This window comes from Musa acuminata, chromosome BXJ2-9 (assembly GCF_036884655.1).
Source record: "Musa acuminata AAA Group cultivar baxijiao chromosome BXJ2-9, Cavendish_Baxijiao_AAA, whole genome shotgun sequence".
NCBI lineage: Eukaryota > Viridiplantae > Streptophyta > Magnoliopsida > Zingiberales > Musaceae > Musa > Musa acuminata.
The window spans coordinates 3364951-3379694 of NC_088346.1; the positions used below are offsets into that span (position 1 = coordinate 3364951).

The 14744-nt window shown below is 38.5% G+C and overlaps 2 protein-coding genes and 1 long non-coding RNA gene across 5 annotated transcripts; 2 read left to right on the forward strand and 1 right to left on the reverse strand.

The window, feature by feature from the left end:
* The first annotated feature begins 47 nt into the window (after nt 1-47).
* Nucleotides 48-3004, forward strand: LOC135622553 (uncharacterized). The gene is made up of 6 exons (XR_010491107.1): nt 48-187; nt 1185-1335; nt 1430-1554; nt 1635-1836; nt 1977-2117; nt 2261-3004. It is a non-coding gene; the product is annotated as an uncharacterized LOC135622553 (long non-coding RNA).
* Nucleotides 3005-3042: 38 nt separating this feature from the next.
* Nucleotides 3043-11015, forward strand: LOC135585729 (protein ROLLING AND ERECT LEAF 2-like). 3 transcript variants are annotated; one of them, XM_065124490.1, is made up of 7 exons: nt 3043-3067; nt 3156-3239; nt 4359-5502; nt 5667-5741; nt 6002-6216; nt 7206-7429; nt 9975-11015. In XM_065124490.1, exons 3-7 carry the CDS (start codon nt 4377-4379, stop codon nt 10651-10653), a joined length of 2319 nt encoding a protein of 772 aa, XP_064980562.1. In that variant the 5' UTR covers nt 3043-3067; nt 3156-3239; nt 4359-4376; the 3' UTR covers nt 10654-11015. The 3 variants fall into 3 exon arrangements, with proteins under 3 accessions (XP_064980562.1, XP_064980563.1, XP_009416378.2); XM_065124491.1 differs by lacking the exon at nt 3043-3067 and having other exon boundaries at nt 3074-3239; nt 4279-5502; XM_009418103.3 differs by lacking the exon at nt 3043-3067 and having other exon boundaries at nt 3074-3239.
* A 240-nt stretch (nt 11016-11255) lies between these two features.
* Nucleotides 11256-13788, reverse strand: LOC135622550 (probable steroid-binding protein 3). Its single transcript, XM_065124492.1, has 2 exons — nt 13270-13788; nt 11256-11835 (listed from the first exon to the last, which is right to left on the reverse strand). Exons 1-2 carry the CDS (start codon nt 13584-13586, stop codon nt 11574-11576), a joined length of 579 nt encoding a protein of 192 aa, XP_064980564.1. The 5' UTR covers nt 13587-13788; the 3' UTR covers nt 11256-11573.
* Nucleotides 13789-14744: the final 956 nt, after the last annotated feature.

Below are 14744 nucleotides of genomic sequence, written 5' to 3' on the forward strand. Positions count from 1 at the left end.
GCATTCTCCCTGCCCTCTGGTTCTAGGGTTCGACTTCGAGGAATACAACGGACTGGGCGGTGAGAGAGAAACCCTTTTGTATGATCGAGACCCATGAGCAGCTCTCCGAAGATTTAAAGTAAATCAAGAAAGACGCGAAGGGTTCATCCATATCGAGGTTGATTTCAGCGAACCCAACAAGAATCTGGTAAGTGTGATGGGAAAGAAAGATGATATTTTGAGTGAGAAAGAGATGTTTTGTTGGAAGCATTAGCCGTGGATTCGTGAGAACATTGACAAGATGTGATCTTTAGGCTACTGTACGTTTGGGATTCCTCTGAGTCTATTTGGCGAAGACTCATTGTTTATAAAAGGATTCCACCCGCCCCAAGCATGGCTTGAGCATCAGATGGGGCAGCTTTTAGTTGATTTCCTAATGTTCTAAGCATAAGAATAGTTTAACCTCTATGACTTGTGAAATCTTGGCAGTTTATATTATATTACATATCTATTGCAAATTCAGGTGTAGATAACTAAACGTCTATTTGCTTGAATTTGTTTGTGATTGATTTAGATGTTCCAATGTGATTATGATACCAAAACAAATTGCATAATCTATTTAAAGATCATTAGCTTCGTATTCTCACTTGAACATTTAGATCAGAATGTGGAACCTGTTCTTATAAACGAACACATCCTCAATCATTGGTTCCATGTGCAATCTGAATAGTGCAATGAGGACTATATAGGCTTGTCTCTTTTACTGCAAGGAACATATCCTCTTTATGCTGCAGGAAACAGGGGAGGGTTATGGTATAAGCATCAGCAATAAGGGTTGTTGTCCCTATGTTTGGGATTATGGATTGCCAGCAATACAATTTGAGATGTATAATTTACATTGTTTTTTGTTTATGAGGACATGCTAGCTTGCTAAATTTATGCAAATTAAAAAGTTTGTAGGGCATTGAACTCTCAATATGTGACATGTAGCATGAGACGCGAAGGTTAGATGGTATTATGCATGTCGATGACCATGTGCCTCCATTGAAACCATTTTTTATTATTTTGTTTATTTAATTGAACTTTTTGAAATCATCACTCCATGAGAAGTTTCAGCTCCTGCACAGGGTTTATCATGTTCTTCGATGCGAATTTTCCTTTAATAAGCATACCCATGGTGATAATCTTGTTTCGCATTTTTGCAGATTTTCCAGTCAAAAACATACAAATGACATGCAGTTGCCTGTAATTTTGAAGCTTTCAGGAGCTGGCTGCTTGTTGAACTTATCTAGAGGACTCGACACCATAAAAGATTTTGAGGTCCTCGGTGGTCTCATGCCAAATATATATTGTCAGGTGGGCCTTCGGTTGTTGAAGTAGGCATGCTAGTTGCGTAAGCAAATAGGAAAGGGAGAACTAATGCTTGATATGTTGGTGTATTCCATTGTAGAGCAAATCTTGCAAAAAAGGCTCCTGATGTTAATTTCAGCCACTGGAAGCCTCTTTTCCATAGACTCTGGCTGGTGTTGCTGTTGCTGTATATGCTGCTGGTGACACTTAGTCGATGAAGTTATGGTATGGGCAATCTTTATTTCAACCACCAGGCTTCATGAGTAAAGTTTTTGATTTGAGAGCTCTCATTCTTGATCCAACAGCCCTCACAACCGCAGAAGTCATAAACAACTCATAAGTGGATAAGGGAAGGGCTCTTAGGTAGCATGGACCACAGGTCATGCATACATCTGCAGATTCTTACAGAAAGATTCATGGGTAAGCATGACTCTTGGACATGATGAGGATTAATAATTGGACATACTTGCGTCGGCCGTCAATTACACTTGAGCTACTTAGCATAAGGTTTGTCTTAAAGCCATTCTTTATCAGCAAATTTAGAGTTGACCATGCAACCCAACCTATCACTAGAGTGCAATGGAGCATTATATTCATCGTCATGCTGTCATCGTCATTGCTCATTACCTTCATATTTTCTCGATCAGGGGAAGCTGGGATTATGACACTAATGATGAGAATCCTGGTTAAGATGATCATCAGTATTATTCATTACAATTGTATCTCTCAGACCTGGGGAGACTTGGATTTGCCGTATGTCTGTCATCTTAAGATCAACATCGGAAGAGGTACATTGACTGGGTATAATCATGCAAACAATTTTTGTTATATGCTGTATTTCAAGTACATTATGGAGAGTGTACATCAGCAAAATTATATATCCTGTGGTTTACTTATCACCATCTTTCTGGCTGCTCGAGGATGATTGCAGGCATTGTTCAACTTCTGCTGCTGGACAAGTGGACCCAACCTAGATGGCATGAACAGATGTTAGTTTTTTTCACGAGAAACACATCATTCAGTTTGATTTGAAGACTGCTTAGATCTTTCTTATACTATGTTCTTGATCCCATGGGACCAAAACTTGTCTGGTTCTAGGAAGCAACTCGCATCATAAGATTACAAAAGGTCATGTATCAGTCAGTATCCATTAAAAAGAAGTGACCCGTGTATCAGGATCTCTAGCTGCGGGACTCAGTGCCATGTCATTGTCTTCTTCCCCCACGAACTCTCTCCATCTCAGATCGTTGAACCTTTTACTGTCACAGACAGCATGAACGAAGAACAATGATAAAAAAAAAATGCAGGTGACTCGGAACTACATTCTGTTTTGACCCTACAGATTGCAAAGTAGGTATCAGGATCACCCATGTGGGTGTGAAGGCCTGTGAAGCATTTTTGCGTTCTAGGGTTCATACCCATGACTCCCAAGATCACAGAGCTGAAGACAGCCAAGACGAAGGCAAGGTTTCAATGGTGTCATAATGAATGCACTTATTACATTGCCATTTTACATTTTCCATTAAATGGTACCATCTTTTAATGTGCATAAATGCCGTTAGTGAATATTCAAACTAATGATTTCAAGCAAGAATTTATCTTTTTTTGATGGAAATTTCAATGGAAGAAAATTGTGGAGGGTAAATGTGGAATTTCACAGTGGCAAGTTATATAACCCCGATTGCTTTCTTTTTCTTCCTTTCTTGTACGACCGTATTAGAAGAAGGGTTAGCAGTGGGTCTCTCTCTCTCTCTCTCTCTCTCTCTCTCTCTCTCTTCCTTTCTCGGCCACTGAGATCCTCCTCTTTTTGCATGAATTCCAACCAGCCCGATCGCGAAGATTCTGCTTTCGTGGGATCCTGTAAAGATCGCTTCTTGAGCGCAACACGTAGCGTCTCCCTTTGGCCGCAGGTGGGCGTGATTTTCTTGACTGACTTCGATCATTGCCTGTTTCATGTGTTTTTCCTCTTCTTTCTATTCGGACGGTTGTCGGAGGCATTTTGGTGACCGATTTACAAAGAAGTTGGATTCTTGTAGTGTTAGCGTCGACCTTTTCTTTCGTAATTTTGGATATCAGTTTGAAATTTGGATACTTTCTATTAGGTTGTGCGAATTTGTCGTCGTTTTTACGTTTTAATCGCTCGGGGTCGAAGTCTTACTGTTGGTATTTTGGTTCTGAGACGCGCAAAAGGGTTAATTGTTCTTGAAAGTTGTAGGACTATTAATCGATTCTGTGCCCTGGATTTGAGTCAACGAATTATTAGGCTTGCTTTCGCGTTTCCATTGGAGTCAAAATCTTTCTGTTTGTGAGAGGATGACCGTCGAATTGGTACTACATTTAGTTTTCATCGTTTAAGCTTTCTTCTTTATTTGTAATAAAATCATTCGAAAAATGTTTTTGTCTTTCTTTAATGTGAATAATACTTTAATTGCTTTATCTTACTCAATCTTTGGGTTCAGCCGTGCGCCTAACTCGGTGGTTGGCTGTTTATCCGAGTTGGATAGCTTCGGTTTTAACGAATTTACAAGCGAATTATAACTATGTTTTGATCGCATGCATTGCTCTTGTTTCCACTATGGTCATTTGTATTTCATTTAGTTGCTTTACTGGAGTCAATTATAACTATGTTTTTTGCTTTTCATACACTTCATTCGGTACCCAGTTTATGTCCAATCTGCTTGATTTCTCTTGTAACATGTTTCTGATTTAAGTGAAAAAATGTGACAAGGATTGAAATTTATCTTCTTTTGGCTTACATTAAGAGTCTTGAATGTGATGTTCCATGATGTAGCCATCAGAGAAAATGTTATTGGTGATGACTTGTGTATGGTCCGTTTCAGTAATAAATGTCAAATATCACCTTGATATTTTAAGATCTTGTTTTATTTCATAGTACCTCTCCTTTCTATGCTACTGCTAGGGTTATTAGAGCATCTTTCTTTGCTACAGATGGATAGCCTTATACACAAGTATGCTATGTATGTATACTGTTGATTTGTTGCTTACTGTATGCTGGAAACTGGGTACAGTGTTGTGTTTTTTAATGAATGGGGGCTGCAAACTCAAAGAATGAAGAAGACAAAGCGCTTGTTCTTTGTAAAGAAAGGAAGCGGTTTGTTAGACGAGCTCTTGATGAAAGGTGCTCGCTTGCAGCTGCTCATGTTTCTTATGTTCAGTCTCTCAGAAATACTGGAATTGCACTTCGAAAATTTGTAGAGCCCGAAGCCCCTGCCGAGTCTTCCTTGTATACGTCAACATCTGCAACACCTGAGGCTTTTGCTTTTATTCATAAGCCTGTTTCCCACTTCTCGAACTCATCTCCATCTCTTTCACAGCATGTAGAGACAGCTGAATCATTTTCTCCAGTACCTTCTCCCCTCTCTTCTGGAGGCCTTCATGTAAATCATATGAAAGCCAGGAAAACTTCTTACATGACAGTTAAGGAGAAACTTCCAATTTCAGCAACAGCTACTCAACGAACCTCATCCACCGCTCCGAAGCACCTAGTGTCGGGATTAGATGAAACTTCATCCTCTGAATCTCCCTCGACGCCCCCGCAGGCACAACCATGGGATTATTTCGGTCTTTCTCATCCTATCGACAAAAAACTTTCCTTTCAGAACAACAGAGGATTGAACCACGGTTTTGATAATGCTGATGAAATTAGTCATCTCGGGGAAGAGGAGGGAATACCAGAATTGGAAGATGAAGGAGACAGAAGAGCCTCCACGAATGAAAAGAGTGACTTGGACTCAGAAGATGATTTTGATGAACCATCAAATGAAACCTTGGTACGAATGTTTAAAAATCCAAATCTCATTTCAGAACATCAATTACAAAGTGAGTATCCAACCAGACAATTTATGAAAGATATCATTTCTGAAGCTAAGCATCAGAATGGGGATAATATGAAGCTCATAAATGGTACCTTTGAGACCTACGAAACTCCTGAAATGACACCAACAACAGTGGAACCTGATGAAGTTGCAGTTCCTATAAATGCAAAGGCCAAAGAATCTGATCCACAAATTAAACATGACTCGAGAGATTTTTTGTCCTGCATGAAAGAAATTGAAGAGCTATTTATGAAAGCTTCTGAATCTGGAAGAGAGGTTCCGAGGATGCTGGAGGCAAACAAAGTGCAATTCCGACCTTTATTTCCTGAAGAAAAAGGTAAGACAATAATGTTGATCTTTTAGTGCATCCTTTATCTTTGCACAAAATCAACAAACAGATTTACAGCACTAAATGTGTTGTTTTAGTTCCTCCTATATTTTATCACCTTCTTTGTTCCATTATAATTAAATAGATGATTTAATATCAAGTGTTTGATGCAGCTCACAGATCAAAGGCATCTGCTTTCTTCACAAACTGTCTTGCTTGTTGTAAAGAAGGAACATCTTATCCTCATGGTAGATCTACCTTTCCCTTTATTTGAGCTTTGTTCTTTTCATCTATGGCTGTCACAATCTAATGAGTTGATATCTTGCATCTCTCCACGATTGGACATCATTAATGAACTCTGGTTCTGATTGTGATTGTGGACTTATGACACTCATGGGCTTTTTAACCCAAAAAAATTCTGACTTGCATCATTTTTTTCCATTCTTTATGGGTTTGTTTTTAGTTTTTCTGATGTTTAAGCATTTAATATCTTGAGTTTATATTGCAGTATATGTTACAAATGAGATGAAGTACTTAACGTGGCATAGGTCAATGTCATCGCTCTCATCATCATCCAGGAATTTTCTTGGCCCAACAGTAAAAGATGATACAGAGGACCTGAGCAGTAGTCTCTTTGGTAACATGTACATGAATTCAGGTAGCCATGCCTCAACATTGGATAGGCTATATGCATGGGAGAGAAAGCTTTATGATGAAGTTAAGGTTGGTAGTTGTTTAAACTTTATACACTGATAAGAATTCATAATTTTATCTATTTGCATCTGTCTGGTATCCCTTGATTGTTTACTCGGAGGAAGCCATTTTAATTCACCATATAGGCATATAATTCAGAATACTAGGAATGAGTAGAAGGGAAAGAATTTCTGTTCCTGGTCATTGAAAAGGAAGTTGCATTACAGTTTAATACACGATCATCGAAACTGCACTTTTGACTGTCTATATTTACTAGTTAGTAATCAGGACACCATTATGGTCAAGTTATATGGACATCTGGTTCTTTCATTTGCTATATCTTACTGAAAGTGGACTGGATGGGAGGCTTGTATTTTGGTATTCTCTGTGGCTAACAATATCTTTTCCAGAAATTGAAGGGGATCAATAACTAAATATTTTCTGGTTAGTGATATATTTGTGAACCTTAACAGTATTGGTTTCATAGACTGAGTCTACAAATTACTTCGTCAGTATTCTTTTTTAGTTCAACGCATGTAGGTTGACGTGGACGTACTTCAAATGCTTAACTATTTACTTGTGTTTGTTGACATATAAATTGTTTTTTATACGTTATGGTTCACGGAAATGGACTATCCAAGGATCCTGCTCAGAATTATGTATCTAAATTGGAGGTATATCTTGCGTTGTTTTATTTATTAAAATAATGGTTTACTAATCAATTAACTAATAATTGTTATCTATATATATAGAAGCAATTTTACTTCTTGTTGTTATTTCTATTTTTGGAAGATTGTTTTTTTACTTGATATTGTTAGTCCTTACAGATGTTCCAAGACCAACTTTTCATTCAGATCTGGCACTTTTCTCTTACAGAAACAACCCCCTAATTGCCCTTTTCTATGACCTGTATAATGCTGCTCTTGAGTTCAATTTGCTTTGCTCTTGTAACTTCCTATATTGTCTAATCTATTGCTTTGGTGACTCATCTCTGAGTGTTCTATCTTTTTGCATTTCAGGCAAGTGGTATTATACGGAGGGAGTATGACATGAAGTGTAGGCTTCTACAGCATAAAGAGTCCATAGGTGAAAGCCGAATAAGTGTTGATAAAACCCGTACTGTTGTTAAGGACCTTCATTCTAGAATTCGTGTTGCAATCCAGAGAATTGATTCAATATCAAAGAAAATAGAGGAGATAAGGGACAAGGAACTCCAACCACAGCTGGAGGAGTTAATAGGAGGGTATAATTTCTTCACCATCTCTTGTTATGACATTATAATCATTTTCTGCTAAAACACACGTAAACACTCAAATTATATATATTGGCATGTGCATGCCTATTTGCAATAGTATCATCCTGTTTCCCTAGTATCAGCTATAATAAGTCCAAACATGTTAGAAGTGAATCAAGTTTTAGTTGGATCAGTTGATATGCAAAAAACCAGTCTTGGAAGACTCGTAATCAATAGGTGCAGATCGACTACAATATGCTTCTCCCAAACATACCAGCCCACATTTGCCAGTCAAAGCTCATACAGAGGGTGGCAGGACTATGTTTTGTCACCTACTATTCAACTCCCTTTTCAGCAAATTATTTTGTTTGGATGAGTGGGGATCATGTGATTTGCTGGAAATAGGAAATTCTAAATTGGTCTGAAAGATGGTGAGATTTGATTGACCAAACTGGGCAGCAAGAGAGAGAATGTGAGTGCCACATATTCGATGCATCTCAATTCGATCTCAGATGATGTGTATGATTATGGACCATAATATCAAGTTGATTAAATAGGTAAGGTTGTTTTGTTTTGTTATGACCAAAGTGGACAGTACAAGTCCAGTGATGTATATCATTTTGGGTCACAAATTAGTTCGTTGGCTCTATCATGTTATGAACCACAGGATAGAGGTGTTCCAAGATTAAGATGAATAATGGGTCATTCTTTGAATCAGAATTGTTCACTCCCCTCAAAGTCATGTTGATTCTACTGCATCTATTATACAAAAGTAGTGGGTTTTGGGGTTTTGATGCATACGTCCTACCACCAGGAATAAGCTGATAGTGAGGTCCTCTTGTAACCATACTTAGTACTAGCTCACATAAGTTGTGTCAAGATATCATTATATAAGTTAGAATTACTTGGAGGTATTTACTACTGTAGTTGTTCTTATTATATTTTATTCTTTAGATTCTGAACTTTGTTGTGTTGATTGAATTACTTAGTGGCTGTATAGATGTTTTCCTAGCACCCATGTAGTGCCTAGTACTATGGCTGCCTGTCTACTATCCCATCATTTTCTAAAACCTTGGCATACGACTGCAAGGGCCAAAACACAGTTTGAGAACCTTTATTAGTTATCAGTCATAGAGATAGTAGTGGGTCGGGTTTATGCAAATCTCACCCGAATCTGGACTAGCTATCTGGGTAAGAAGTATGATGTCAGTGTTCTACTCTCTCCTCAAGGGTGTGTATTTGAATTTTTGTTACTTCTATTTTCATTGTTTGGAATTGGGTTTTCTTTGAACTGAACATGTTTTACCAAATCAGCCACTCTATTTTGTCTTTTCGTTTGTTCTACATCATATTACTGGTTAGTTGCATGATGAGCTGTCAGTAACATTGACAATTGTTCATTATTTGTTTCTAAAAAATTACATTTATATAATTGGATTTAGATGAGTATCAGCAGGAGATTATATGAACAAGAAAATTGGTAATACATTGATAACCGTAGTTAGCTGAGTTCACATGCACAAGATGATATTCTCTCAAGTATCTCTGAAAGTCCGTTTCTGCACTAACCACCAAATTGTGCTTCATACTGACTAGCAATTTGATTAGCTTGCTATTTAATTCCTCCACTAATTTTTTTGGCAAATTTAGCACACCATTCTTTCTAGAATGGCCAATTCATGATTCCCTAAAGCTTTGTGCTAGAAGCTTTAAGAGAGTGTACATCACCTCTTTTCCTGCTTCAGTGGTTTCCTGTGGAAGTGTGGCAGTATGGGGTTGGTAACTGAACCAAACCATTCATGAACATCTAAGGCATGGCTCGGTTCTAGGCTCAATTAAGCTCAGTTCCCATGGAGCACTACAGTTTCAATTTCTCTTGAAATGTCATTCTCATTATTCTTATTCATACTTTCATAGTACTTCAAATTTCGATGTAGTAGTACATTTTTGGTTCTAGTTGGCCAGAAGGCTGATGAGAGCCACATACTGGTAGCATGAGAGAAATTGCAATCTGTCAAAATCATTTTATTGCAGCATTCCCCTCTATTGTGCAAGTACGTAGCTCTTGATAGATCTTGTGCTCTTCCGGCATCTTTCTGAACTCATAATTGTATTTCTGGATTTTTTTTTCCTTGTAAAAGGTTATGCTTCTGTTTTTTCTTGTTGATCATGATAACCATGTTTTAAGGACAGTGATCTTTTTATATGGCAAGAAAACTCTAATGTCGATGATTATGCTGTAAAACAATATCATGCGAAACAGAAAAAATAGGGGTCTCTGTTGACTTGGGTATATATGCATTGGCTTCTCTGCAGACTGTTTAGTAATAAAGCAACTAGAACAAAAGAAATATTGAAAAGTTCTTTTACTTATTTGACTTGCATGTTTATCTAATTGTTTAGCACTATTACTTTCTGTACCTGTCATAATTTGCAAAATGCTTTAAAATGTTCATTGCATTGTCAAGTTCCATATTCACTTTTGCTGATTAGCCATGAACTTTTTGTTCCTCTTTTCATTTGGTTGAGTAATAGGCTCCCTCATTCATTGCAGCCTAACTAGAATGTGGAGAACGATGCTTAACTATCACAACCATCAATACAGCATTATCTTGTTGGCTAGCAACAGTGGAAGCACTAAAGTTTCAGTTCGATCTCAATGGCAGCATCAGGCCACATTTCTCGAGTTAGAGTTGAATTCTCTGGGTTCAAATTTCACAGAATGGGTGTCAGCACACAAATCCTACCTTGAAGCCATCAATGGGTGGCTTCTTAAGTGCATTGTCTTGTCACTAAAGTGGAACAAGTCATCGAGGAAGAAGCCCCAACCGTTCTCCCCAAAGAGAGCCATAGCTCCCCCCATCTATGTTACTTGCCGAGATTGGTTGAATGTACTAGACCAATTGCCAACAAAGGAAGTGGTTTCTTCCATAAAAGATCTGGTAAATGTGACAACCCATTTCTTTCCTTGCCAAGAGAAGGGTCGTGCAACTTCAAAGTCGTCGTTCTCATTACAGCGGAAGGCAGAACAGAAAAAACTAGGAGAACATATTCAGAAAAATGATTCGTCTGTCGACTGCAGTCTGAACTATGACCACCTGCAATCGGCTCTCACGATCTTCCTTGATAGGCTAAGGAATTTTGCGGAGTCATCAGTTTCAAAGTATGAAGCTCTCCAAAAATCCATCGAAGAGGCTCAAGCCGCTTATGAGAGAAGTGAGTTGAGGACATGAAATCTACCTCTCTCCTGCTTGATACAATTCCCATCTCCAAGAAAAAGATCAAATTTTCCTAAATAAGTTAGTTGGTGGTATGGAGTATACGTCTCAGAGCTCCCTTTGTACATCTGTTTTGGGAATAAAGGAGCTCTTGATGGTGTTTAAGTAGGATTTAATCACACCATCAATGTAAAAGTGTCATGCAACCAAGTTTAGCTGGACATAGGAAAATTTAGTACTGTTCACCTGATGTTCTCATGGGTGAAAAACTATCACAGTGAGATCACCACGTGAAATCTGCAATGCTTAGTTTATCAACATGTTTGTGCTATGGAATTGCTTGTTTTGATGAGGTAAATATTCCGCAGGTTGTCAAAGATTGGGTTGTTCACCCTCTGGGAGTTCTGTACATATGTACGTTTGTGTGAATATATATATGTATATTATATATATATATATATATATATATATCTAACTCCGATGAATAAACTAAGATGACAATAACAAGATTGTTCACATTCCTGTCTTCAACTAAGAACTTAAGGACCCCAGTATCTATCGTTCAAGAAACACAAATGTCCAACAGTGAAAACCCATAAATTGCAGACAGAAAGCAGTAAAGGAAAACTGTGTAAGAGTTTATCCTATTCTCCAGAGGAGAAAAAACCCAGTCATTTGGTCTACATGGAGGACAACTGTTGGTAATAAAGACACATAAGGAGAATGGTAAATGAGCATACATCCAACATCAAGTATGTAACTTACAAACTATACCACACCGATACAAGAGCAGTTTATTGCAACCAGTATACCATGGGAGTCGTTGTGAGTTACTTCAATGCATTATACCTGCTAGGCCTGATTATTTTGTGCTTCTTATATTCCTCCTGGGAAGGCATTCCAAAACATTTAAGATAAACTCACCGCTTTCGTCGCTACTCGTCCTGGTTCTCTTTGATTTGATCGCTGCTTTCATTATCGTCTCCAACTTTCGAACTTTCAGGGACAATTTGCCCGACCTTGACATATTTCTCCTTGAATTTCTCTTCCCAGTCATGTAGGACTTCAAGCTCGGCTTCACTCAGATCTTCCAGGTTACCGTTGATATCACTGGGGTCAAAGGACATAAGAGCCAAGGCCCGACTTGTTTCTTTTCCTGCAAAGAAGGCATAAGGCCCGCCGGGTCCATAAAATAACCTGGAAGAACGAGGAAACAAACAGGTGTTAGTTAAAGGTGCATGCTAGTAAACTTTTAAAGAATATAGTAGGAAAATTCTAGTCACAGCTAAAAAAACAAGACAATACATACATGGTCAAAATCAATTAAAGAAAAATGGATTCCATAGAACTTATTTATTTTCTCCTTGCCGTGCCTTTGTCAGGAAAATTTATTAAAATGGCAAAAGAAGAAAGCCACAAAGAATGCCACTCTATTGATTTTGTGTATCTGAAAGTTGACCATGGTACATCATTTCATTCTCATCATGAATTCAGAACAAATGTCATGATCCAAACAGCATCCTCAAAAAGATGAGTGGACATCTATCTCTGAATATACACATCAAATTATTATCTAGGCTCAGAAAGTATCATTATTTATTCTCCAAGTAAGGCCACATCCTCATTATTAGCATCTTTTAGTTCCAACTTAAAGAAGGCCTAAAGATATGGATCACTCTTCATATTTACCTCCAGATCATAATAATGTTGCAGATGCAATACAGACATGGAAAGCGATCAGGCTTAGCATAACTTCATAAAGCACCTTCATACCATGCAAGATAAGCTTCAACTTGATTTTTATTGACCGCCATTTCTTCACGTATTTAGCTAGAAAATCTGGGAACTAGGAGGTGCTAATCGCTTCATATAGAGTAAATTGTCCTTTGTAACATAAAATCTCTGTCTGATACTCTGTCGCATAGTTGATGACTATTTGTTTAAGGCTCCATTCATACTCGGGACAAAAGTAAATAGAAGAACAGATCTCTTCAGAGTTTCATATGATTACTAACCAAGCCTTACCTCAAGCATTCTTCAGAGCGAGTTGAAACTTCCAAAGGCTAACTTAGTGTAGTAAATTTAGAACCATTATGAACTACATTTGAAGAAACAACAGCTCAAGTTCCAACATCGGTTAGGTTCAGTGAGGTCCAGGATGCACCAACCTAGAAAGTCTAGAATTCAGATATCGTGTGGCTTCGTGCTATAATCTTATCATGGGACAAACAATTTACTGAGTTGGATGGAACCAATTAAGAAGCAATTTTAAGTCAGCATTGAAGATTGTTGGACCATAAATTAACATTGCACAGAATGAGTCGTGATATTATCAGACGACAGAATTAGATTTGAAGATTGGATCCAGAAAAGAAGCACTTGAAGAAACAGGGTAAATGCCTAAACCATCTTTTAAGGACTACTTAACATGCTTGATTACTTCAATTAAAACAAGCTTTCGAGTATCCGTCTGAATGCGAAAATGGAAATGAACCTTATCATAAACCATTACTAGATTTCTGTTTCAGTCTAAAAAGATTTAGTAATGAAAACTATGCAAGAAACTTAAAGGAGAGAGAATTGAATCTTCAAGAGAGACTTGGCGGCGGCGTCGATCTTTGGAAATCGTACCTCCCCATGGAGACGTCGTAGACTTGACCCTTGATCGCCATCAAGAGGGGCTTATTGGGATCGGATCCGTCGTACGCCTTCAGCTCCTCCAAAGTGATGTCCCCCATCTGGACCGGCTCGGGCGGAACAAACGGCTGCATCGCCGGCGGGGCCGGGGGCGGCGAGGTCTTCTCGGCGGCAGCGTCGTCGGGGTAGACGAAGAGGCTGGAGACGAGGCGGTAGACGCCGAACATGAGGGCGAGGATGGTGAAGAAGGCTGCGGGGGAGAGGCCCGTGTAGGCGTCGATCGCCGCCACGACCGTCGAGTAGAACGCCATGGCGAAGGGGAAGGAGGGAAGCTGCGATCCGGATCGAGACGGGGGTGGGGAGAGGTGGGAGATAGGGCTTGGGATCGAAGGGGTGGGTGGAGCTTGGAATGAGAGCAAAATCAAATGGGAGTTTCAAGCTTCGTTCATAGGTGAGTTGGTGAGAGAGGGGCGGCGTAAGAGGCGTGGGATTGACTCTTCGGAAGAGGAGTAGATGGCCAAGTATTTTGTGACGTTCGCGAAGCGGCTTTTGACAGTCAAACTAACACATACGAATTGACCAAATGCCTGACAATGTTTAGAATAAGACGGCTCGCTCTACCGCTTAATTTTAAACCACTTATAATTCAAAAAGATTAATCGTGCCAATCCGACTCTGTTAATTCGGATGGGAAGAGCGAATTTTATATATATATATATATATATATATATATATATATTTGTGGATCTCTATTGAGTTATTTAAGCTGAATTGTATTTCGCAGGAATACATATAAAGAAAAAAAAATGTTTGATTGGATCTGAAATAAATTTGATTATTTTTATCGTTAATCGAAAGGACTAAATTTATGGGATCTATTTGTCGTCATTCATATGTACATACATGGGCTTACGAAAGGGAGGGAACGTTTTGATAGATGATCACAACTCAAAAAAGTGTTCCCAAGAGTGGCTCCCACGTGTGTGACATCAAAGAAGGAACATAAAAAAGCGAATGCTTTTGTAGGTGGCAATCACTATCACTAGAATAGTTGTCATTGCACTCTGGTTTCTCAATTAGATACAAGGCTTTGGACTAAGAGTGCAGGGGCGATTTCATGTTTTGAGGACTCTAAATTCACCTCACCTCATGTAAAAGCTACTTCTTTAAGAAGAAATGCAGATGCCTCTCACCACTTGGATGCCTGTATGGTATATTAATTGAGACTAAGAGTAGAATAGATTATTTTGATGGAGTCTTTGTAGGTTTCTACCTTCAAACCATTTGCGTCTGAGAATTTGCTTGTACTCGGAAGTGTATCTTTAAATTGGCCAAAACCAAATGTAGCTTTACCCCCTGCAAGCAGGGACATTACTTTTGAAAGACTATAATTTACCATTTATCTAAAATCAATTTCCTGATGCATAATTGATGATAATATTTGCAGCTAAGTTTCAGAATTTGAATTA

Coding starts and splice junctions, on each gene's coding strand:
- LOC135585729 (XM_065124490.1), top strand. CDS start 4,377: ATGGGGGCTGCAAACTCAAAGAATGAAGAAGACAAAGCGCTTGTTCTT. Junction 6,217..7,205: donor AGCTTTATGATGAAGTTAAG/GTTGGTAGTTGT, acceptor TTTGCATTTCAG/GCAAGTGGTATTATACGGAG. Junction 7,430..9,974: donor CTGGAGGAGTTAATAGGAGG/GTATAATTTCTT, acceptor CATTCATTGCAG/CCTAACTAGAATGTGGAGAA.
- LOC135622550 (XM_065124492.1), bottom strand. CDS start 13,586: ATGGCGTTCTACTCGACGGTCGTGGCGGCGATCGACGCCTACACGGGC. Junction 11,836..13,269: donor TACGACGTCTCCATGGGGAG/GTACGATTTCCA, acceptor TCGTTCTTCCAG/GTTATTTTATGGACCCGGCG.